The 20801-nt window shown below is 40.5% G+C and overlaps 1 protein-coding gene across 1 annotated transcript in view; it reads left to right on the top strand.

The window, feature by feature from the left end:
- SYNJ2 (synaptojanin 2) overlaps positions 1–20801 on the top strand; it is a 57219-nt gene that overhangs the window by 13144 nt on the left and 23274 nt on the right. Inside the window, exons 4-11 of the mRNA XM_009582192.1 lie at positions 8150–8233; positions 10065–10126; positions 12989–13085; positions 16340–16512; positions 16921–17002; positions 17223–17372; positions 17470–17635; positions 18914–19105. Coding sequence (XP_009580487.1) covers positions 8150–8233; positions 10065–10126; positions 12989–13085; positions 16340–16512; positions 16921–17002; positions 17223–17372; positions 17470–17635; positions 18914–19105 — 1006 coding nt within the window. The remainder of the gene's footprint in view (positions 1–8149; positions 8234–10064; positions 10127–12988; positions 13086–16339; positions 16513–16920; positions 17003–17222; positions 17373–17469; positions 17636–18913; positions 19106–20801) is intronic.

The following is a 20801-nucleotide window of genomic DNA, read 5'->3' as shown; positions in this document are numbered from 1 at the left end:
GGAGCAGTGTTCGCTGGGAATCAAATAATCTTTGGCTAGTAAAGGAAACAGAAAAAACACCATCTTTTTAGAGTCAGGCAAATTCCAGAGCAACTCATTTTGGAAGAGACTTTGCTCTATATTCCCCTTTGCTTTGTGGGGGATTCTCTCCAGTGAGAGGTGGTATGACACGGTGTTTATACATACATGGTACAAACCTTATTTCCAGCTGATGCTGAGACAAAATATATGGGTGAAATGCATTCAGCAGGCTCCCTTGATTGACACAGCCAAACAAAATAACACAGAGTAAGTTGGTTTTATTACACATGGAGCTTACTACCTTGAAAGTGAACAAAAAGCAGTGGACCCTGAAGAATCTGAAATCTTCTGTGCCAGCTGAAATGAGTGCTTTCTTATTCAAGTATAATCACCTTTTCCTTTTTGAATAGAAGTAGTAATTACTAGCAGTCAGAACCGTCACACAGAAATGGATGTCTCTATAAGCAGAATAGATAAATGGCTGGTAGTAGTTATCAACAAAGGACAAGGATCAACAGGGTTCTAAAATTTGATTGTTTTCAGTGTCTTCTTGGGCAGATCCACAAAACTGTGTATGTAGTGTAGATTGTTTTTATATGTGTATGTATGTGTCTATATATGTAGGTACACATACAATGAAAGTAGATTGCTTAGGTGATGCTCATAAGGGGAGGCTGGTGAGACGTCTCTATGTGACTCAGTGAGTGTAGCATAGACATGCTTAAGCTAGCAGTGTCATTACTTGTTCCAGAAGAGTTATAGCTGTCACTGTAGGACTGTGCCTGACTGCTGAGGGTGGCATCCCCCCTCAAAAGTGCCCATACTTTAGCACTAGTATTTCGTCATGCCATTGTGTGAGTGTAGTGGCTCACACTCAGTGCTGTCCTTTCTGTTATCCCACTGCATGAGGTAGGCATGCCTGCAGGCACCTGTTTGTCCAAAATCCAGCAATATTTGGGCACTTTCAAAATTTACTCGAAGATGTTGCCTTGTACAGCTTTAACCTCTTCACCTGGTTCTGCCTAAGGACACATGTAGACTTCACAGCGCTGCATTGCTCAGCAGAAGGCCTGGAGGAGTTGCAGACTGGTATTCCCCAGTCTGCTGGTGAGGTTTGATCCCTAAGACATGCTCAAAGCATGCACAATGTTACACATGTGACTTTCTGCCTGGTGGTCAGAGTTCTTATCAGGGATGTGGGTGGCTTTTTGCTCATCTCCCTCCTTTTCCTGGTTAGCCTGCATTTTCAGTAGGCTGGCCTGGCAGCTTTCTGCTTAGTGTTCAGGCTTCCACAAATTCTGCTTGTTGGATGCAAACTCTTCCCCTGCAGTGCTTGGGTCTCTAATATCAGTCTCTGAATTCTCTGCTAATAATTCTCTTTTGTGCCTCTGCTCCAAAGCAACTGCAAGTCAAGTCCTGCAGTATCTGCATCTTTTCTAGAAAGTCTGTCAGTGCATTGGGAGATGCAGATAGGTCTGTTCCTATCTGCAGATAGGAATTTTCCCCTGGGACTTGGGAACAGAAGAAGGGACATATGCCATTTTAAGTAATAACTTGGTACAGTCTGCTATTTTAGTTGAGTGCCTTCTCATGAGCATTAGTGCAAAGTAAGTTACTCGGGATTTGAAGAATGTTCTGTTGCTGAAATGCAGAGGAAAGAAAATGTTAGAAAGGGATGTCAGCGTTCTTTCAGATCAGTCTCACGCTTTCAGATCAGTGCGGCACTGCACTTAGCAGTTGTCTAATTATGGGAAATACTTCTGCTCACTAGTTGGGTCAGAAGTAACTCATTCTATTTAATTATATTCCTGGAGCACATTATGTTGCAAGTGATTAGCATGAAAAATGATATGGCCTTTGCATCCCAGCAGAAAACCTGGGGATTGGCTCCTGGTAAGTGGCAAAACAGTACTTGGTTGCTAATGCTTCCCTTAGCGGGGTCTGGGTCAGACCCTTCACAGGAACTGCTGTGCTTTGTTCCCGTTCAGCCAGGGGCAGCTGAGAAGTGGGAGGACTGAAGGATTTTGAGCGTTATGCAACTGAGTAAGCAAAAGCACAAGAGTGAATCGGTTATAGGGTGAAAGGCTCGAGTAGGTTGAAAATTATAACAAGGGTTTGCAGTTTTAAAGGATTGTGTAGTTTTGTTTGGTTTTTGTTTTTAAAGGAGAAAAGAAGGTTGCTGTTGCTCATGGTGAGAAATACTAGTTTTACCAAAATGCCTGTCCTAAGAAAGCGAAGTTGGGCTAACCACTGGGATGCCAGAGATCCAGTTCAAGCTGGCATCCACTTAGCATTAGGAAGGAAGAGTCCTAGAATAAACTCTCTCCTACTTTCATAGTAGACTACTGACTAATCGCCTGTGAGGTAATATCTTGGCTGAATAACATTTTGTTGCCATTTGCTGCAGCCTGTACAGTATAATGGCATGCTGGCTGTGTGCTTTCATAGATAAATAGCACCCAAGGATTCTGAAAAGCCAGGACTTTTCCCCCCTTTATAGGAATTACTTCTAAAATTTTTCTGGTTTTAGAAGAGGGAGAAACAATTAGTCTTATCTCCAGGCAGCTCTTTTATGCATAGATGGTATGCTTTTGTCTCCCACTGAGTTAGCCTTGTGGCATTTTAACTCTGCAATGAGTCATTTTTTGTGGGCTCACTTAACTGCTGTGACTCACAGTGTTTGAGAAGAAGGGGGAAAAAGTTAAATATCTCACTTCACTTTTGCTTTTCAAAAAAATCCCCAACTTACTAGTAGATCTTTCAGATATTTGATCATTTGGCTTGCATCTTTACAAAGAAAAAAGAAGAAAGAAAAAATGGTAGGAAACACTTAAGGAAAAACAAAACATGACGGGAAGAGAAAATAGGGCTTTTTTGAAATCTCTCTAATGTCTACTTCCAGATTTGCTGCCAGTATTTTGTAATGGGATGGCAGCCCTTTCTACTTGCAGTGTTGCGGTTAATCCTCAAGTAGTTTTAAAATCACACTCTGTTTCCCAGTGATAGCTTTAATGTTCCCCTTCACCCTTTTCTTCCTCCCCTATTAATCCCCTAAAGTTGAGACTGTATCGCATTCTTTTCTGCTGATAGCATTGAGAAACAAGCATGCTTTTTTCATTTAGTTTGTGTGCCTGTCACTGTTTACATTTCAGCTCCTCCCCCAGTTACCCTCCAAAGAGTTGTGCTAAATTCTTAGTATCTTAGTATGTGACTTACAGGGAACAGCTCTAATTTACCAAAGATAAATTAATGGTTTCAGTTGTTTTCCCCTTCGTGGAACTGTTCAATAAAGAAAATGGAAACCTTGACAAGGCATTAAAAGGAAATGCCATGAATTTGGATTAACCTTCCCTTTCTTCCAGTTTATGAAAAAAATGTCGGGCATGGATTAAGAAAAATGATCCCTATTTCACAACAACCCCTAGACCAACAGCTCTCCAGGAGAGGAACGGATGCAATCATGTGGTTAATTTATTTTCTGGATCAAGTTTTAGTATGGCCCCAGGCAGGGCAAAGAGGATTATTTTGCAAGTATATCCTTGGATCTCGTGTCCTGAGTTAAAGGGACTCACAGAGAGGTATGTTTAGGCCATCTGTTATCCATGCACTTTGTGGGTTGTGTGGCAGAGCTGGGGATCCCAGAACAGGCCATGTAAGTATCCATTTTGTCATGGACTGTGTCTCTGTGCCCCTTGAGTCTGTAATGAATTTTGCCATTTGAAGTTGTGACTGGATAATTATTTTCTTCTAATGAAGCTGAGTGATGGAGATTAGTGAATAAATTATTCCAAGTGATGAACGGGAGCAGCACTGGGATTAGAACACCAACTGATTGATGTAGATATTTGCTTCTTGCTCAGAATTGGTACCAATTTGCTTCTTGCTCAGAAGCTTGCTAGCAGTACTTGTGCATGAAGCCTGTGTTCCAGGAAAGGTCTTTGGATCACAGGGGCAGGGTCTGACCCTACGCAACACAATAGAAAGATTGAGAAATGTTCTCTTGAACTGTCAGCACTATCACCCTTGATCCTGGAGTTGGAGAAAGAGACCACAAAAAGAGTCTGAGACAGCAGAAGTTGAAAGAAAAACACGGCAAATTCTAATACCAGAGGTTGGAGGACAGGCAATCTATTATCAAGGCGAAGAGATCCTCCACATGGGTTAAGTATCCAGTTGCTATTATGTTGTCTGATGGGAAACTGCAGGAAATGTGTCTGAAAATCCATCCAGCTGACTGGATTGGATTGTTCTATGGGCCAGGCCCTTTGAGATTAATGAAGTAGTCCTTGAGTGTTTTGAGGATTTGATAGGAATGAACATTCTTCCTGGGGCAAGTAGGTAACAACTTGCTGACATTTTGGATCTAAGACAAAAGGTAAGACTTCATAATAGTTTTATGATGCCCAAAGACAAAGATTTAGCAGTATGTATCAAAGTGTTGTCCAAAATGTAACTGATTGTTGTTGAACTGTTAGAGGAAAACTCGTGTGATCTTCTTGGATGTATTTCTCGTCCGTGAGTTAAGGAAAACAGAGGACAGGAAAATTCTGGAAATAAAGTGCTTTTTAAGAAGGAATAGTTTCTTTTCTTAAAGAACTGTTCAGCTTATGTGTAGTGCCTTAGAATAAGAGAAATGGATCTGCTAGAGGACAGGGTAATAAAGTCAAAATTAGAACGACAAAAAAGTGGGGCAGATATGTGCTTGTAGAAAACATGACATTGTGAACGAAAATGATCAAGGCTTGGAAGAATATGAGAAAAGAAATTCTGTACTTAATCATGCATAAATGCTGGAACTGCATAAGCAATGAAGTTGGAATCTTTTATTTATGAGTGTAATTTTAACCTGGATGTATTATCAGTGCTTATTTAAGATTTTAACAAATGTGGTTTCTTATAGTGTATATGGGTGTTAAGATTATGTCCATTCCTGAACTGGAAAGTCGTCTTAGTCTCAGTCTTTCAACCTGCTCGCTTAATACGTCTGCTGGTAGGAAGGCTGTTGCCACTATTATTGTAAAGTCAAGTGGCATACATAGTAGAAGGCAATGTAAAGATCAGGGGTCATGTTCCTTGGGGTGGTGAATGAAGAGTAGGGGGTATTGCTGAAATTTAGGGAAGATTTGCACAGTTGTAATGCTTAATGCTTACAGTCTGTTTAGGAAGGAATGACTGGCAGAAAAGGGTGTTACTCTCCCACTCATTAAAAAATACTAGGTCTTTTTCCAACTCACTGGCAGCTTTGAAGAAAATAATTTTGGATTCATCTGGGTCATGAAAATGAGGTGAAAGGATTGTGAAAGACTGCAGAATTGCTCCAGAGAACAGAATGATGAGTGTTGCAAGTGAAAAGAAAAAAAATATGTGCTAATGTGGAGAACTTTCTTGTGAATGACTGTGTTGGAGAGGCCATGCTCCCGGTTCAGACACATCTGAATTTCTAAAAGGTACATGGTAATGTGCATAAAAATGTCAGTTTCTTTAGAATGCCCTATCATCATAGGGGAGTTCTGTATTAGACCTCATCCTGACAGAGGTCGTCCCCTGCCCATCACATCAGATGTGGGCATCCTGTTTAGATCACAGGAATGATCCACAAATAGTTTGAATTTTTTTTGTTGTTGTTCAGTTCTCCAAATGGACAGTTTAATGAGCAGAAAACAGTTAGAAGAGGTAATGGGTGAAAACCAGTGAACAGAAAATGTGAGTGATAGGAGTACCAAACATCTGTTAACTCTTACAATGTTGAATCACTAGTAAGTGGAAATGTGAGCATCTGTTAATGCAGAAAGGCAGAAATGTTTGTTTTTCTCTTGTGTATTTGGCATAAAGAAGGCAGGTTATATATTCATGGTTTGTAACTGTGAAGTACTTTCCATTTAAACTGTAGCGCAGGAAGATGTTAAACTGCAGGCGTTAAAATTAGAATTATTATCTTTTAATCAGTGGGTCTAGAGAATTTGCAGCTGGGACTTTTAAAAGAGCTGGCCAAAGAGATACTTGAGCTGTCGATTTTTCAGTTAGTTATGGAAGCAGGGTGTTCCAGAAGATTGTAAAGAAAACCGATCCTCTGTAGCAAGCTGTTTGAGTGGCCAAATTGTAGTTCATATGAAACTTTGTCTGTAATCGTCATCATTAGATGTTTCATTTCAACTCATTACAAGGTGATGATTCGTGTCAAATTTTGAACTGAGCCAGTCCTGACTCTTTTTTGCATAGATTCAGGACCTGATTGTCATTTAGTGTGAGTCAGGATAATGCTGGGGCTGTCAGTGGAGCTACACAAATTTGCTTTGCCTTAGAATTGGCTCCTCTGGGTCCATGACTGTGAGAGAAGAGATGATTCAGTGTTTAGCAGTCACTGACTCATCTTGGTACAACCTGTCTCAGTGAGGATGTGATAAAGAGGAAGAAGATGAGCCTGCTCCTCCTGTAGTCCAAATGCAGGATGAACTCTTCTGAGCACAGAAGCGCAAAGAGAGGTGCACCGGTGTGTTGCCATGGTAATTAGCTCCTGCACTCAGATACTGGCAACATTTAGAAAACTTTACTGGGAGAGCATGTTTTAGAGCCATGTTACTCAAGCTGTGAGGCAGGCCTCAGCAAGGAAGCTTCTCTGAGCAACCCCCTCTCTTGCAGGGGATTGTGCTAGGATGAGGTGCAACAGAGAATGGTTCTTAATTCATTGGTGTGAGGCTAAAAACATCAAAACATACAGTTTTGCACTACATCTGGGCTAGCCATCATTCTAACACTGACATTGTGTCCTTGACGAAGTCACTTACGACTTTCATCTTAGTGAAATGGGAATAGTTGTAAGTGCTCTGCAAAAATATTGTAAAGATTAGCTAGATAAAAATGGTGACAGAATATTTAAATATGTACCTCTCTGGTGTATCTATACTTCTTTTCACCTGTAGCTCTAAAAATGATACATTGGTAGTAATTATAAAGATGAGAGGTCAAGATAAATGAAGGCACTTCCCCTGAACCACCCAGCCAGCACATATAGTGGCAAATCCAAAAGCACAAACCACATTAAAGCTGTAGAGTAACCCATTTTCATGTTCTTTTCTATTTTGAGTGCTACTAGCCAGCTGGCAGCAGTTGTGCTAAACGATATGATGCGGTTAGAGAATCAGCTACCTGGATGACCTGGATACCATTCCTCCACAGGGCTGCAGAAGACTCGTTGTCATGCATGAGATAACGGAGATGCGTATCATGTGTATCATGTATTCCCCATGGAAAACAGCCAGGATTCCACTGCTAAGTATAGGCTAGGGGAGTGAGCCGGGCTTTGCACAGTTGCTCTGTGGTCATACTGAATCCGAAGACAGTACCTTTTGTGCTAAGTTAACATGTAATGTAATGCTTTACTTGGGGGCTGGTGGAGGGGGAAGGCAAAGGGGGAAATCAGTCTTTGTACTTCGCATAGATTTGACTCAAAATCAGCTTGTTACCAGTGATCATAAGAACAAATATTAAGGGAGGGTTTGAGGTCTGATGAGGGAAGGAAATGGGGAGTTTGGTGCCTCTTGCTATAAGCCTCCTGGAAAAGCAGTAGATCATATGCTGTTCACTGTATCTCAGAAGGGGAGTGGCAAAGCGGCTGGTTTCACTGAGATTTATTTGGACACTGGCAAAGCACAACGCGCAGTGAAATAAGAAATAGTAAATAAAGCAAGAGATAAGCTTATCCCACACCTGACATTACCCATCATCGGTCACAAGGAGCAATGACATTTTGCACAGTTGAATTTTGTGAGAGAGACAGAGGGAGAGTATATGGCTGGTCTTCCTGAGTGTCTCCACCAGATCAAATCCATTTTCATTGTGGATGAAAGATTCCTTCCTTCCTTGCCAGTGGTGGTGTTTTAAATTTTCTCTTGTTTCTGGTGAGTAGTGAATTGAATCTACTGTGATGACATGAAAGCAAATACGTTATGCTTTGTTCCACTGCCTGTGAGACTATGGAAAAGTGGCTGAGCAGTAAGTGGATACAGTGAGATACGTGGTTTACTTTTTTTACCCTTTGAGTTCAGTGTCTTAAACTGTCACCTGATGAAGGGGTCACAGGCTGATAGATCTAAGTGCAGAACTCCTTCCCTTTATTTTATTTTTGCAGACAATTTACTTGGATGATGACGTCTCTTCCTTTGTGCAGATCAGAGGTTCTGTTCCACTGTTTTGGGAGCAACTGGGGCTTCAGGTAAACAAATAATCAAAAAGCCTACCTTACTTATCTCTCTCGCTACTTATAATTTAAAAGTTACATAAAATTTAATTGTTTTTTTAAATGAGCTGCAAAGCTCATTCTGTGAAAATGCTGAGCTCTTTCATTCTAGGTTTACCGTGTAGGAAATTTTGCGTGTTTAGACAAACAGAACTAAACCAGGCAAATGGCTACAGTTAACTGAAGTTTAACATTTTCATGTGTTCGTGTGCCTCTAAAGGGAACTATTTGTAAGGGACTGTGTCCTAATGTCCTAAGCTGAAGCTTACAGCAATATCTTTATAACATGTTCGATTTGATTTGGAATAACCTTTCCTTCTGAAATGCCTGGTTGGCTTGATGATATTGACCTCCACAATAAAATTGGAGTATCTAGGGATACCAGGAGCTCTATAGGAGCACGTTACCTTGAAACAAAGTATAATGTCTGGATGGCGTGTTTGCTAGATTTCAGTCAAAAGGGTGATGGTGATCTAATCTGATCTTCTGCAAGGCAGAGATGTAGGGTTTCATCAGGAGATTATTGCATCAAGCCTAGTGGGTTACATATGGTCTGTGACTTACAGTTTATATACAGTTACAAGCTCAAATAAGAATCATCCTAGCACTCTTTGCATTCTCTGAACAGAGGGATAAGCAACTGGAATGAGTATGCACATACATGCATATATGTTAGTAGAGAGAATACGTAATATAACTGGTTTTTTAGATTTTTTTAAAGATTATTTGATACTTTTTTATCATTAAATCTAGCACCTAGGTACCATTCAGAACTACTGATTTAGCGCAAAAGGAAGATGACTAAAGAATCTGTGTTGTTGTCTGTTAGCACCATCCAGTACAGTACTTGCTTCTTTTTATAAAGCAGGTCTGCCCGTATGGTGGAGCTGTATCCAGCACTGTTGTTCTGTATGTTATGAAGCCACAGAGCTTTTCCCCAAGTATTTTTGGGTAGTGGGTAGCATCTCTAGTTAAACAGAATTTTCAGCTTTTTAGTAGGGACAGTCTGCTTTTTTTGCCTAATCTGGATTAGGTTATACAGCTTTCATTTATGTTGGCGAATACTCATAACTTATTCCTTAGATGTGAGTGTGCTGGCACTGGTGTTAGAAAGAGTTGCAGAAACCAATCTCATGAAAAACAAAGGAAGATGGTGAAGTACAGGAAACAATGCTTGATCCTATAAATAATTAGCAGTGTAGTTTTTGGAGAGGAAAGAAGCCCTCTGCATACTGTAATAACAGTAGCTAGCATTCAAAAGGAGCTTGAAGCTACTGTTGTCGACATCAATATTAAAAGTCCTATTAGATTGATGGCACAGGATTTCATCCTTCATGTTTTCAAAGGACTGTTCTGATGCTTTTTATTTTCTGTAAATAATGAAAGATGAAAGAACTCAGGGGACACAACCCATGGAACTGGCATAACTGCAGCCTTTTCTGCCGAGGGAAGGGCAGGAGCAATGCTGGGCACACAGCATGCTCGTGTGAGGCAGTGTGGGATATTTGCTGGAGGAAGCTGGCAAAGGGATGTAATTTGTTTGGCCATAAAAAGATGTGTAGGTATCCCTTTGCTTAATGATAATCGTGTTTTCACTTATAATTGTAAATGTTGTTGTCTAATAAAAGCTGTGGCTTTTGTATTAAGGATATTATGTGTGTGGGTGTGCGGAGCGTGTTAGAGGTGTCTGATGCTGTTAGAGAGATGTTTTTCTCTGAAGGAAAAAGGGAGACATCTAGTGATTTAAGACTCTAGCAATTTAAGAAGTTATTTCTCTCTTTCTTCTCTTTCCAATATTTTATTTTAGGTGGGTTCTCATCATCTAAGGCTTAACAGAGGTCTGGAAGCTAACGCTCCTGCCTTCGACAGGTAAGCTTCATTCCACTTCGGCAATAACACAGCAGCCTGGCGTTTAACCAAGATTCCACAACTTTATGCCTTCCTAGTAAATCCTGAGAGATGTGAAACATGTCTCAGATGGTGTTGCCAATCCCCCAGGTGTTGCGGGATTATTAAGTGGGTTTACTTTATTTATTCACTTATTTTTGTGCATTTTCCTTTCTGTTTTCAATGCTAGTTTAATTAATTTGGTCTGCTGGCTTGTTTCTGTAAAAGCTAAGAAATACTGAGTGGTATGCAAAAGGAAGGTCTGTGTAACCTTTTGTGAGCCAACAAATGTGAATTTACACTTAAGGTACACAGAACATGTGTTCTTTACCGTTATAAACCAGATAATGAAAAAGTAAACACTGCTTCCTGTCCAATCTGGATTTGTTTTTCTCCTCATTGTTTTACTGCTATACAGAAATAACACTGTCTTATTCTATGATCGGTGTTGTATGATGCTGTAATGTTGATGCTTTTCTACTTTACCCAAAGACTGGCTTGTAAACCTTTTTAAACCATTAATACACCGCTTGTCAGCTGGAAACTGTAAAAAAAGCCACACATATGCTTGATTCCTTTGAATGTCTGACTATGAAGGGCAAACTCCCATGGACATCAGTGGGAACATTGCCTGAAAAGGACATGAAGGATTTGGCCTGTGGGAAATTTTCAACTTGTAAGTGCCAGGTCATGTGATTAATTTCTGTTTTGATCTGGTTTTGGCAAATCAGAGTTTATGTTGATTTTGGGTAAGGCCTGTTAATTCCTTGATTTCATTTACTGCAACTGTTAGCAAACATGACATTAGTGACTGTTAATAGTTTTGCAGCACTAAAGACCCAAACAGGTCTTTAGAATCTAAAACAGGGATTAGAATCTAAAGGGACTATGTACCATAGCAGTCCTTGCTCCGAAGGGTCTTGGCCTACATTGTCCAAACTTTTTAAGTCTCTTAAATCCTACTGAATTCAAATGCCTTTGAGACTTGTGGTCTTGTGGTCATCTGGTGCTATGATAGCTTGCCCTGCCAGTGTCCATGAACCTCCATCTTAGAGGTTTGCATTGCACAGCAGAGATAATTTATATAAGAAGAAAACAATAACTTATTCAGCATCCTCTTGTGCTGCCCAAGAAATTGAGAGTACCTCAGCAAGAAGCAACTCCTTAAAACCACTTAGCTCAGAGAATCTTTTCTCTCTGACCCTGATGCAACTGGTGAATAGCTTTCTTGTAAGAAACATGAAGATGAGAATCAACTTGCACTATTCCTTCTTTCCCTTGTGCTCAGTAAAGCCTTTAGGTTAGATGAAGTTAGGGATCTGCAAAAGACAGTCCTTTGAAAATGGGCAAGGAATAAGCGACTGCTTATATGGAAAAAGACACAGAAACTTAACAACCTGCTACGGCTTTTCTGAGAGTGTTAGAGTGGATTTAGCCTGTTACATTTTCCCATCTGATAGGTTAATATGTTGAGAAGGCACTGTGAGAAGTTAATGTAATCTTGTTAGTGGATCTTTTTCGTCCCCTCTCCCTGAGAAATCCTTGGCGAGCTCTGCTTACAGTACTCAAGCAGGTGACCTGAGCTTCAGCAGTTTTGCTGTAAGGAAGCAACATTGGTGGAGAAGTAGGATCTTGATGCTGGGATCAGAAGGGTGCAAAAGTACAGGGAGAGTTGGTGTGCAGAGAACTGGTTGCAGAATCGGGAACATAAATAGCACCAGAAAATACATTTAGCCATGTTTCTTGAAGGCCATGCTGATAATTTTTTCTTTCTTTTCTTCCCTTACATGGTTTTCTGTGTGCCTTATTTCTGGTTATAGGACTTAAAGGTGCATGCCAGAAGATGTGTGCTTGCTGTTTTTCTGACACTTTGCCATCATTGCATGTTGCTTTGCAGCATGTAATAGCTTTTCATTTGTGTGAATGTTTATTTTATTCTTCCTGTCTATTTCTATACAGCTTCCTCTTAAGTACTACTACAATGTTGTTAGTACATGATGGAAGGTGGCTTTCAGATCTACTTGTCTCTTGATCAGCCAGCACAGTTCCTGTAGCACACACATGCCAACTTGAAAAAAATTTATTGAGGGGAGAATGGGTGCCTCTGCATCTGGCTGAAAGCTCTTGACTTGAGAGTCCCTAAATGGCTTTGAGAGGTTGGGGATATATGTAATAAAAAATACTACTTTATACTTGTCCTGTTTTGTGTTTTTCCTGAAGAATCTGGGCCAGGCCACTTGGCTAAAAGCACCTTTGGTCTGATCCAGCAGTTCTTACGATTACTAACCTTCCTGCTTAATTTAATTAAGTTGAGAGTGAATGTCTCAATGTTGCAGTAGCTCAGAGATGTTTGAACCCTGTCACCTATGACATGTGTGTTTGTGCCTCTCTGGCCTTGGCATGGGAGTCCTAGGCCCCATTGCCGCTGCTGACTCTTTGTAGGCTCAGCCCTGCAAGATGCTGGGCAATTCCTGTTGAAGTGTAATATGTTTTCCTCTCTTCTTGTCATTCCTGTGTAGTTCCCAGGCTGATAGCCGAGAAGCAGGAGCATACAAAGGGCAATATCAAAGCTAACAGTGACATAAAAGATCTGGGGCCTGTTTCCTAATATGCTTCTTTCTTTAAGTTCAGGACAAAATACTGTGTCCGTTAATTGCATGCTTTCACCTTTTGTACTATGTAATAATTGATTGCAGGGAAACTGAGGAAGATGTCTGTAGCTGCTGTGGCTGAAACTTTCTGCTGGATGGAACAACCAGGGATCTCTACTTCTGTATTTGAAAAAGGTAGTAGGCAACATAACACGGTTTTGTTTAGTACTTATTATGGCTACTTTTGCTGTAGGCATATGATGCTTCTGAAAGAGCAGTATGGAAAACAAGTGATCGTTAACCTGTTGGGAAGCAGAGGAGGGGAGGAGGTACTCAACAGAGCTTTTAAGGTAAAAGCATAGATTTCTTTTCTTTTTTTTTTTTTTTTTTAAAAAACTGGTAATTTCCCCTGAGCCTCCATGTCCTTCTGTTTCCCTTCTGGCCCAGTAGGTGATGAATAGTATATCTTAAGAAATGATGTTATCTCTTTACTAGATGTTAGATACTGAGAGAATGGTGCTTCATAGTCTCATGGCTTAATTTCCAGCACTGCCTTCCTGCTTATTTCTTCAGACGCTTATGCACATTCTCTTTAACCAGACTTAAAAAAAGATTGCCCTAATTCTCCTAAGAGTAGTTCACATTTGCAAAAATGAATCGTGGTCAGCTTTGTCATAGTATGTAGTCACCTATGCAGTCAGATGCCTCATGGGATTGCCAGAACTGCTTGAGGGCCAGGCCCTGACCCTGGCTCACTGGGCGTAAGCAAGCTGTCTTGCTCTGGTTGTAATGGGAGATAGCTATGTTGCACTGATTGTGATGGGAATTGGCTGCCTGAGCACCAGATGATAGTCTGGTGTACGAAGAGAGAGGTTTTCCTAGCCCCTACATGTCCCTAGGCACAACTAATACCTGAAAGCATCTGGGTTGTGCTTTCAGGATGTCAGGCATTGTAGAATTAAAGCTGCGCTGAGTTCTAGTGCAGTATTCTCATGGCCAGATTTTTAAAACTAATGTGTACTTGAAGACGCAGGTTGGCACCGAGCGGGATTTGCAGCAATGCATAGCTGCGTGTATCTGGCTGGAGTCTGATGGAAGTCTGCCTCCTAAGTGCCTGTTGCTTTAGAAATCTGACATAGACACTTTGGAGTATATCTTCCTAAGAATAATATGAAGAATGGTTTAAGTACACACCTGTAGTAAGTGTTATGTATTTATCATTGGTAAAGAGTGATACAAGAGTTCTGAGTTCAAATGTTTACTGTGTGAAACTAAGCAAAATGACATTGTAGTTAAATAATAGTTCCTGATTTGTTTCCCTGTCTGTTGGAATAATGTGCTCGGGACAAGGAGTATCTTGACTTTTTTGGCAGTTTTTCTGTGTGACTATTTCCTCCTCCAAAAGAGCTGGGGAGGACTATCAGCTTCCCCAGTGGAAAGTGACAAAGTGAAAGTCTGCCCCTGTACAGAACATGGCTAAAAAAAGCCATTATGACTAAAGCTTGCAAGGCAATAAGGAAGGTACAGAAGTGAAGTCTAGTCCTAGCTTCTGTTTTCAGTTTCTTACTGCATTTCTGCATGACACAGGTAAGCGTCTATAGTCCCTTGATTTCGCTATCTGTAAAATAGTTTTTATAGTTTATTTTGCAAAAACATTGAAATTTAGGGGTAAGAGATGATCACTTGCAAAATGCTCATATAACTTACGAGGATACAAATCTGACTTCTCTTGTTAATGTAATACTGATATTTTATCAAACACTCGCATTCTTGAAGACAGTGTTCTGGCCAGTATCATACAAACAGAGATTAAGTCAGAAACAGGGCATCTCTAGAATAAAGACCTTGCATTCATTCATTTATTTTAAATAAAGATCTGTTTTATTGTTAAACTTTATTGATGTTTAAAAATATAAATTATGAAAGCACTCTGTGAGCTGAAAGAATGTAGACTGACAGCACTGGAAACTGAAGTTTTGTACCCGATCAAAACAACCACCTCTTGATCTTTTCTTTACCTTTGTGTTTTAATAAATGAATGTTTGGAAAGAATATATAGTTAATTTTTACTTTGATAATTTTAAAGAGCTTGAATTAAAAAGAAAGTAATTCATAGGGGAATGATTAGGAATGAAAACTTTTCTCCTTTTCTGTCATTAGTTTATTTCTTTTTTTCTCCATCTTCCTTTGCTTGTATTCCTTCCTCTTTTCCCAACTCTTGCTGCAATCTTAGTAATTCTTATCAGAGTTGATTCAAAATACTCTTGTAATTACTGATGCTGCGTTTCCTCGATCAGAATGTCACCGCTACCGTTTGTTTATGCAACAGGAGCAAATGAAAAATTGTAAATGACCAACTTACCTTCAGTTGTTACCAGACCAAAAATCAATACTGTTCCCAGTAATGCTGTTCCTCTCATAAGCATCCCCTATAACAGATGTAATTATGTTTACAGTAAAAGCAATGCCGTAGTGTAGAGTTACGAATACTCTGACAATGATTTACACTGAGGCAGTGGGTACATATCATCTTCAAGGGCCAGCAGCTGTAAAGGCAAGTTGAGGTGTCAACAACAGAGAAGCAGATACCAAGTGTTTTGGCTTTTGTAACTGTAGTGAAATGCATTTTGCATGTCTCTCTCCAAACACCATGCAACACCTTTAAATTTGTTTCTGCGGGGAAGGCTTAATGGCTTACTTGATACAATTATACTGGTGTGTAATGTATGCATAACTGCTGCATGTACACTTCTAGTGTAATATCAGAATTGTTTTGTTCAGTTTGTGTCACAATCCAAGTGGAGTAAAGTAGCCGTCTCTTGAGATGAGAACGTGCAGGAGGGAAGGGAATACACAAAGGCTTCCACAGTTAGAGTTAATATAACAGTTCTCGCTGGCTCTGTCATGGAGAGCAGGATGTATTATTGTCATATCTATTACAGATACCTTAACGAAGTTTGTGGTGATTATGGAAATGCATGTGAGATCATGGAAATTGGAGATCAAATAATGAGGCTATTCGTGCCTCTTCTTTCACTTTTGTTGTTTACCAGAAACATTTTATAATATGTTTCCTGGGACATAATTTCTTTCTTACTTCCTCCCCACGCACCCTCTACCTAAATTTAGGGGCACGTTTTCCCGTATCTCGGCACTTCAGGAATGGTTAAAAACCACACCCATGCACTGTTATGCTCCTGTACCTTAAGCAGCTCTGGACACCCTTCCCATCAGGGTCCCAGTCTTGAGCCTGCCCAGAGCATCACTGTTGCTGTGCACCCTTAGGCACAGAGGTAGCAGCCCACTGGTGCAGTGCTGCCACTAGCCAAGGCACAGACAGCAGCAATTCTGAGGTATACTTCGCAGTTACAGTTTGAGTTCCCCTGCAGAAAAATTGTGGTCTAAAGATCCAGTTTACTTTTGGAAAGAAAACAAATAGGGAACGTCAGTTGCCATGTCTGGCCCTTCGAAATTCCCTATGAACTTCTCAATATTAAAAATGTGATAAACAGTCAAAGTTTAGTAATGATAAAAGCATGCTGGTGTCAATCCTTACACTGTGGCTTGAGTAGGATTTGTTTTCCCTCATTCTTTATCTAAACAGAAACTGCTATGGGCCTCTTCCCATGCAGAAGACACTCCCATGATAAACTTTGACTACCACCAATTTGCAAAAGGTGGGAAAACTGAGAAACTGGAAAATTTGCTGAGGCCTCAGCTGAAGTTGCACTGGGAAGACTTTGGAATCTTCACAAAGGGCGAGAATGTAAGTCTACGGTGAGTGTCCCTGCCCCTCTGTCCCAGCATAGCCAGGCACCACCTGTCTTGGCCTTCCCAGGTTGCTTGCTGTGTTTGGACCATGAACATAAATGACCATCCTGAAATACAATTTTGAGACAAAGTGTAGTCTTGGTGCTAAATAGATTATTTGGCTTAACTGCATCTCCATTATTTGAAATCTGGAAAATTACCAGTGCATGGATTTGCTAATACAGTTTTGCAGATGTAGTCAAGTAATTAGACATGTTAATGGAATACATTGTGCACAATGTGCTTGCACTGTCAAAATGTGGGTGGGTATATTCAGGCTGAACATTTGATGATCTTGTTCAATCAACTCATGATGAGATGTTATTTTAAAATATACCTTTTTTTCCTTCCTCCTCTTGTATTTGGTTACCAAAGTCTGCAGACAGGTACTTTTCGAATGAATTGTTTGGACTGCCTGGATCGTACTAATAGCGTACAGTCCTTCATTGCACTGGAGGTGAGTTTGTCAGAGGACCTTTCATGGATGCCTGTTCTGCGTACATTGTCTGTTCCGTGGGGAAGACAGGAGAGAGGGCATAAGCCTCAGTGATACAAGTCTGTCTTGCCAGTTCTATGATACAGAATGGTGTTGGTGGGAATACTTAAACTGAGGATAAAAAGCAAAACCACATTTAAAAACAACGTTATTGTTTTTTCTCCTTTTGCACCTAATCCAGATCCTGCTTGCTCAATTGGAGAGCCTTGGGTTGAACTCTAAATCTATTATTGAACGCTTTGTGGAATCCTACAAAGCAATGTGGACTCTCAACGGTCATAATCTGAGCAGAGTATTTACTGGCAGTCGTGCCCTTGAGGGGAAGCACAAGGTAAAGAAAAATGGCAAAACTGTTTATTCACAAGTAAAGAAAGATGTCCGATTTACTCTTCAGTGTCACTTGCGCTGATGATTCCTGTCTGATGTAGGTTGGGAAACTCAAGGATGGCGCCCGCTCTGTGTCTCGCACCATTCAGTCAAATTTTTTTGATGCAGTAAAGCAGGAAGCCATCAAGTTGCTGCTCATGGGTGACTTCTTCAGCGAGGAATATGCAGACAAAGGCAAGATGCTCATGGACCACACTGCACTGCTGGGTAAGGCCAGTGGAAATCCTTCACTTTTTCTTTTGTGTCTGTTTTTAGCTGTCTGATATAAGCAATTGCACCCTCTTGAAAAAATCAATAAATAAGCTACTTTTTGCACAAATCTATTGCTTGAAACACTGCTTTCAAGTGACCATAGCACAAATCTGTGTGTTTTAATTCCACTGTGTTTATTTCTCGTATTTTGTTTTGGACTTCTGAGTATGTTTGCTGTTTGATGATGATCTCCTCTGACAGTTTAGAGGAGTTGGACCAGAGGGAAAGATTTTAGGGCTATATTCCCAGTCTGATCCTGTCTGAGTTTGTCTTGAGGAAATCTCTTGAACTCAGATTTTTTATCTCCTTGTTTTTGGCCTGCACTTTGCACATGCTTTTAGCCATTTGGATCTTTAAAGGCACATTTACATTGTTATGTTGGTTCATTCCCTGCTTTACTCCAGGCCCTGATAGTCCACAACATACACACATTTGTTTGCACTCATCTAGAGTAAACCAGCTTAGCTCTCTCTGTGAAGATACTTATGTGCAAAATATAGGATAATTGCACCCACAAGCAGTATCAGGTGGTCAGTTTGCTCCAGAGAACTACTGGATTTTAATAGGATAGACGTGAACCATTCAGTGCCACTTCAATACTGGAGCTGTTCCTGATGCAGACCACAAGGAAAATAGAGATAGCTTCTCTATGCCTGACTGTCAATGCAAATCAGGTAGTTAAAGATTAAGGTTACCTCAGGTGTTCACACAAAAAAAGCACATTGCTAATTTTACTCATCAAAAATAAATAAAACTGTTTCCTGTGAGGAGTTCTGACCAGGCTAGAGAGCCACAACAATGCTAGTTTTGGACTGATGTGAGACTCTGTGCTGCTCTCTGCCTTTCCCCTCACACCCTAAACTTCTTAGGGCTTCAGTTTAAGTCATAACTTGTGACATGCTTGATCGCTGTAGGCTAAACTAAAAAGATTAAGGGTGGAAAAAGAATTTGTTTGCTTATTACTTGAAGAAGTGCAGGAAAACATATGCTGAAAGTGAGTAGCTTCACAAGCTTTCAAAGGGTACCTGGTTTCTGGAAGAGAAGTTGCTGACATCAACCCCAGTTATCTTGTACTTATTGCCATTGGAGTTATTCCTTAGTTTTTGTGTTGTTGCTGTTAGGGTAACATCATTGTTTCACAGTTACTGTGTTGCTGCTGTCTGTATGCTTTCTATCCTTTTACAGCACATTCTTCTTTTACACGCCCTCTTTCTGTCTCCCCTCTTCTGTCAGTAACTCCAAGTATTTTGAAGGCCATGTCAGAGCGTCAGTTTGAATTCACAAGCTTCAAGCGTGTTCGTGTTGCCACGGGGACCTGGAACGTGAACGGAGGGAAGCAGTTTCGAAGCAACATCCTTGGTACCAGCGAGCTGACAGACTGGCTGCTGGATTCTCCCAAGCTCTCTGGAGTTTCTGAATTTCAGGGTAAGACTTCACAGTCAAAATGTGTAAGCAGTATTTGTTATCATTTTTAGGGACAGCGAGTTGGGACACAGATTTGACCAGCTGTTCCTTTCAAAGGCAGTGCATTTTGGAGAGCATTTTCTGTCAGTTCTCAGGGGTGTATTCAGCCCCATGTAGACTTGTGCTGCCTCCCCTCAGCAGTGGAACGGTGCATGTGAAGGGCTCCTGACAGAGCAACTCATGGGTCTGTGCCAGGTGGCTGCTTTGAACCTTCAGCAGCTCAGAATTTAGAGATCTCTTTCACACCATTGTGGGATGTATCTGCCTGTTCTGCATTCCTTTTTTTTTTTTTTCCCTTCAATATCTCTGTCCTTTGTTCTTCTTTGCGAGTAGGAGCTACATGCTTAGGTGCCCTCAGAATGTCTCCTTGGTCTTTATCTGGAGCTAAATTATCTGTACAATCTGGATTCTGAGATTGTCTGGAAATGTTATAGTCAAAACCTGCAGACAAAAAGAGTTATGTTATTGCATTTGTTGAAGGCAATTTCCTTTCTTTATCATTATAGAAAGCTCTTGTTCTTGTGGCTTGCTTAAATTGGCTGCTGAATTTCTTATTTACAGAACAAGGTCAAGTATTGTAATTGATTTACAGATTTTATTAAGGAAAATGAAAAGTGAATGTTCCGTCATTTAAAAATTGAGTGGTTGCAAAACTATGGCAAAACCTGAGCTTTTATTGTTATGGTGGAACATTTATCTTCCTGCAGGCATCACAGGGATATTCCTGTGCCTAACTTTCAAGCTCAGGAATTCATTCCTCAAATCCTTGGCTACTTAAACGAGTTGTGTTGTTTGAACCCTTAGTGCTTGAGTGCATGGATATGTGATTAGGTGCAGACAACTGTATTCTGAGCAGCTCGAGTGGGTGATAGGTCCAGTCTGTTTCAGAAACAGTTTAGATGTGTTAGCACATGACTATGCCCGCGATACCAGAATTTGTTGAGAGCCTGTCATGTGCTAGCTTTGCCAGGCCTTCCCCTGAGAGAATCGGAGGAGCAGGGCTAAATGGTACAGGCAGCCATAACGTGATAGATCTTAAGCAGCTTAAGGAAGGGAGCTGAGTTATGTGAAGGGGCAGAGCTAGGGTATGACCATGCAAATGTCTGTGTTCGTGGTAATGTCAGTGCAGTGCCTACATCAATGGGTAAGTGTCAAAGACAAATGTCCAAAGTTATTAATGGGAAATACACATATGACAGTGCCTGTCATGTTAAGCCAGTAAAGGAGGCTAGCTGTCATGTGCTAGTTTCACCCTTGTGTCTACAGAGAGTTGCTGCATATTTTACTTTTCTTTCCATTCTTATTTTCTGAGGCAGGTCTGATTTAGGTTCTTGTGGCTGTCTACTATTTATGTCTTCATGCTGGATTAAGTTACTGTTACCTTGGTTGTATGACAGTTTAAAAAAAAAAAAAAAAAAAAAATCCCTTTAGGCAATGGACAGACCTGATGGGTCAACAGATATGCTTCACACTATTATTATATGAGAGCGTTGGATCTTTGGTGTTTTACCAGGTTAATATCCACAGGCCTGGGCCAGGGAAGGGAAAGTCACTGTGCTCTGGAGTGACCTAACCTAACCTTAAGTTAGACTCAGAAGAAAGAAGACAAGAAGAAACTTCAAATGCTTCCTTAAATGAGTAGATAAATTTACTAAAA

This window comes from Fulmarus glacialis, unplaced genomic scaffold (assembly GCF_000690835.1).
Source record: "Fulmarus glacialis isolate BGI_N327 unplaced genomic scaffold, ASM69083v1 scaffold42927, whole genome shotgun sequence".
In the NCBI taxonomy this organism is placed as follows: Eukaryota; Metazoa; Chordata; class Aves; order Procellariiformes; family Procellariidae; genus Fulmarus; species Fulmarus glacialis.
The sequence above is the reverse complement of the archived record's forward strand: the minus strand, read 5'-3'. Positions and strand labels throughout refer to the sequence as shown.